Source organism: Myotis davidii, unplaced genomic scaffold, assembly GCF_000327345.1.
Source record: "Myotis davidii unplaced genomic scaffold, ASM32734v1 scaffold233, whole genome shotgun sequence".
Taxonomy (NCBI): Eukaryota; Metazoa; Chordata; class Mammalia; order Chiroptera; family Vespertilionidae; genus Myotis; species Myotis davidii.
In genome coordinates, this window is record NW_006285917.1 from 3,285,350 (window position 1) to 3,290,164 (window position 4,815).

A 4,815-nucleotide genomic window follows, 5' to 3' on the forward strand; every position below is an offset into this window, starting at 1 on the left:
AGTGAGTATTTTAGCAGCCAATTGCCACGTCATTAGTCTTGTACTGACTTGTTTGTTGTGCGCAACAGGAAATATTTCGCTTTCGGATAACAAGAAAAATAGGTTTATTTGCGTTACACTTATTAATTTGTGCAGTTATTCAGTGTCTGGTAAGTTAATGTTCAAGAAAAAATATTAACTTTTATTAAAATGTTCTATTATTTTGTGTTAACAATTACTCATTTATTTCAGCCCTTTGTATTCAGCATGTCTCTATCGAAATAAACCTACATTTCTATGAAAATTGAAGCTTTTGTTTTTTTGTGGCCCACATAAACCTAAACCTTGTTTATTTGAACTGTGTTAGCTTTTGAGTTTGACATGCTTGACACCTACATCTACAGATATTTAAGAAACCTAGGTATTACTGAGTGGCTTTTATGAACCTTGGGCTAATGCTAATGAAAAGATTAGAGCAGGAAGTTTGATAACTTCTGCCTAGCTTCTGAAATGGAAAGTTCTTCTTACATAAATTTATTTATCATCAATATGCCAGGGAGAGAGAAGTCTATACTCACATTAGCAAGAAGACCAGGTAGTTGGCAAAGGGTGGAATGGAAATAATACCCAGAAAAAAACACTTGGTGACATCTCGACGAAACTAAGCAGAAATAAACACAGATGCAGTTTTAACCCACATTCTTAATGGGCAATCCCTCCATCCCACTGTGCAGTAAACTCCTGCGGCCCAGCAAAGGATCAAGGTTATTGCTATCTACATGTGGTTGGTAAGTTCCTTGAGGACAGAGCCCTGATTGACTTTTGTATCCCAAATATTGTCTAATACGTACAGGCACCCTGACATTATACCAAATACCTCAGTGAGTTCTTCCTGCTCTGCAGAACGGGTCCTAGAATCTTACTCTCAGCTCCAAAGCGACTCCAGTCACCACCCAATATTACTTTCCTGCTGCCTTTTAGAACCTTGCAAATTTTTATACGTTCCGAAAAAAACTGACTTTTAGTGTTTACAATTTTTATTTAGGAAGTGTGCCCCAAATTCTATGCAGCTCTGCTCTGGAGGACTATAACTCTGAAAGAATCCAATTCTGACAAATAGTCTGATACTCTCATTTAGTTCAATACTTTAATCTCGTAGCAAAGGGCAAAAGCCTGATCAGCGGGGAACAAAATAGAAAAGAAAATAACTTGAGATCCTGGTTAATTTCTGTTACCTCCCCATGCACTCTGGGTATCTGTCCCTGGCCCATACCTGTCTCAAATGCTCCATCTCCCGGTATGAAAGTTGATGAAACTTTACATTGTGCTTCACCATATCTGCCTTTATTCTTCTAGACTTTTTGGCATCAGCCCATAACTTCTGCAATCCTGCCTCATTAAAGTAGAGGACAGAGTGTGATGTTACCCCAGTTTGAATCATACCACAACTTCCTATTTCAAGTTTACCCACCGTACACCAACTTGTCCCTGCCCAACATTACATCAAAGCTCCCATCTAGGTCACTTGAAATTCTTGTGAGGACAACCTGTATCTCTTTTCTCACCCCTTTTCCCGCAGCACATCCCTTCTCTTCTAGCCAAGTGGGCCTTCTGTGATCTACTATGGAATGGTCTCCCTTTTGTGGCTCATTACTCATTCCTTTTTTTAAAAAATCCTCACCAGAGGATCTTTTTTCCATTAATTTTTAAAAAAAATATTTTTATTGATTTCAGAGAGGAAGGGAAAGTGAGAAAATGAGATAGAAGCATCAATGATGAGAGAATCATTGATCAGCTGCCTCCTCCACACCCGCTACTGGGGATTGAGCCCGAAACCTGGGCATGTGCCCTTGACTGGAATCGAACCTGGGACCTTTCAGTTCACAGGCCGAGACTCTCTATCCACTGAGCCAAACCAGCTAGGGCTCCATTGATTTTTATGTTGTGTTTTTCCCCCACTGATTTTTAGAGAGAGTGGAAGGGAGAGAGGGAAGGGAAATGAGGGAAGAGTGAAGGGAGAAGAGAAGAAAGGAAAAAGAGAAACATGAATGTGAGAGAGACACATCGATTGGTTGCCCATGTATGTGGCCTTGACCAGAATCAAATGCTTGACCCTTTGCTGTGTGGGCCAATTCTCTAACCACTGAAAACACCGGCCAGGGCGTCATTCCCTTTTTAAAATAAAAATTCAGGGGACGGGGGCAGGCTAGAGAGGGTCAATGGGGGAAAAAGAGGGACATATGTAATACTTTCAACAATAAAAATTTTAAAAAATAAAATAAAATAAAAATTCGCCCTGGCTGAGTGGCTCAATTGATTAGCGTATCATCCTGTACACCAAAAGGTTGTGGGCTTGACTTCTGGTCAGGGCACATACCTAGGTTGTGGTTTGATCGTAAGGTAGGTAACTGATGTTTCTCCCTCCCTCCCTCCCTCCCTCTCTAGAAAATCAATAAAACATATACTTGGGTGAGAATTAAAAAAATAAAAATTCAAAGTTTGCTAACCTCAGGAAGTCTTGCTCAATCAACCCTATGTATTCCCTAACCAGATATTTATCTCCTTTCTAGAACATTTGTATAATTACTGTAATTCAACATATTTCTATGATTGCATTTTGCTCTTCATTACATAATTCTTACATTTATCTAGAATTTAGTTTTTAAAAATGCTTTCCTATGCCCCAACCAGTTTGGCTCAGTGGAAAAATGCTTTCCTATTTATGAGTGAAATGACAGAATGTCTAGGTTGGCTTCAAAATAATACAGGAGAAGGCATGTTTAGAAATGAAATAAGATTGGCTGAAGTGAGGTTGTGTACACTGGAGTTCATTATATTATTTTCTCTACTTCTGTGTATTTTTCCATAATAAAAGGCTTAATAGCAAACTAACCAAAATGCTTTCACACCCTTTTCTATTTGATCCTATTTATAAAGTGGGAGCAGACAAAGCAGCCACTTTTTATCTCCACTTTACAAATACAGGTAAGCAACTTGCAAATCCACAAAGCTAGTAATAATTATGATACTATGTGGTAGTTTATTGTAACTGGTATTATGACAAAAGTATAGAGAATAATAACAGTTATAGTACATTTATTGAGCACTTACTAAGAATCAGGCCTTTACATGTATCAATTTAATCTCCACAACCATGAGGTCAACAGGTAGGTTCCATTATTATCCCCAATTCACAGGTAAGAAAACCAAAGGACAGCCCGGCCCCTGTGGGTCACGGGTTGAGCGTGGACCTATGAGCCAGGAGGCTGCAGTTGGAGTCCGGGTCAGGGCACATGCCCAGGTGTCTGGCTCGGTCCCCAGTGGGGGCGTGCAGGAGGCAGCTGATCACCGATTCTCTCTCATCATTGATGTTTCTGTCTCTCTCTCCCTCTCGCTCTCCCTTCCTCTCAGAAGTCAATAAAAATATATACTAAAAAAAAAAGAAAAGAAAAACCCAAAGGACAGAGGTTAAGTAACTAGTCCAATCAGCCAGCGACAAGCTGGGATTTGAACCCAGGCACTCCGGCTCTGGAGAAGACGCTGACACTATACCATCTCCTGGTGACTAGCAGAGCTCTGATCGGGACCAAAACAGTCCGAAACCAAGTACTACAGCACTATTTCCAGCACATGCTGCCTAGGACAGATCTGTGATAAACATTAAACCACATTTCTTATGGGCCAAGTCAACTGCTAAATCAAAGGGCAGGTCTGTGCAGCCATAGATCCCTGCCCTTATGCAGGACAAAGAACTTCTACTGCCCTGACCGGTTTGGCTCAGTGGGTAGAGCGTCGGCCTTCGGACTCAAGGGTCCCAGGTCCGATTCTGGTCAAGGGCATGTACCTTGGGTGCGGGCACATCCCCATTAGGGAGTGTGCAGGAGACAGCTGATTGATGTTTCTAGCTCTCTATCCCTCTCCTTTCCTCTCTGTAAAAAATCAATAAAACATATTAAAAAAAAAAAAAAAGAACTTCTACTATAGTCAAGTGTGTGGTTAAAGAAGTGCAAAAATACCCATATTCCTTCTGGATATTGTTAGAAGTTGTTTCTTTTCTTTTTTAAAAAATATATTTTACTGATTTTCTACAGAGAGGAAGGGAGAGGGATAGAGAGCTAGAAACATCGATGAGAGAGAAACATCGATCAGCTGCTTCCTGCACACCCCCCACTGGTGATGTGCCCGCAGCCAAGGTACATGCCCTTGACCGGAATCGAACCTGGGACCCTTGAGTCCGCAGGCCGACGCTCGATCCACTGAGCCAGACCAGCTAGGGCAGAAGTTGTTTCTAATAAAACCTTTCTAGAAACATCCTCAGGAAGCGCTAACTTATAACATTAGGTTTAATCCTCAAGCACTTGTGAAACATAAGACATCCCAGCTCACGTTCCCAGAGCAAAACCTGCAAATTAGCTTGCTCGAACCCTCTGACATCGCCCTCGAGCCGGTTCCGCCGGTTCCCGTTTCAGCTCTGTTTTTACCTTTTGTGAAGGTGGTGTACAGGAGATAGAAGCGGGGGAAATTACGTTCCAAAAACCGATGGTATTTCCCATTGATCGCTTTTGTCTTAGTCGCCACGTAAGAGATTAAGCTCTTCACATCTGCCTTCGGGGAAAGGTGCAGCTTTGAAGACCTACAGGGAGGACCAGAGAGACCGTCTGGGAGTCCGCCCCAACCGCCCTGTCCGCGGGGCGTCCCCAACGTCACACGCGGGCCGCGGAGACCCGAAATCTGCGGATACCAGGAAGGTCTGGGATCCAGAGAGAAGCAATCACACCGAGAAAAACACAACGGGGGCAGACGAGAGGCCGGGCAGCAAGCGGCGGCGGGCAGCGG

At 42.5% G+C, this 4,815-nt stretch overlaps 1 protein-coding gene across 4 annotated transcripts in view; it reads right to left on the minus strand.

Annotated features, from left to right (window-relative positions):
- Window positions 1-4,815, minus strand: part of LETMD1 (LETM1 domain containing 1) — a 10,616-nt gene that overhangs the window by 5,299 nt on the left and 502 nt on the right. For 3 of the 4 annotated variants that reach the window (XM_006757079.2, XM_006757081.2, XM_006757080.2), the window contains exons 2-4: window positions 4,461-4,612; window positions 1,253-1,368; window positions 558-640 (exon numbers count right to left, since the gene is read on the minus strand). In XM_006757079.2, coding sequence (XP_006757142.1) covers window positions 558-640; window positions 1,253-1,368; window positions 4,461-4,612 — 351 coding nt within the window. Of the gene's footprint in view, window positions 1-557; window positions 641-1,252; window positions 1,373-4,460; window positions 4,613-4,815 lie in introns of those variants that run through there. The other variant, XM_006757082.2, reaches the window with a different exon arrangement.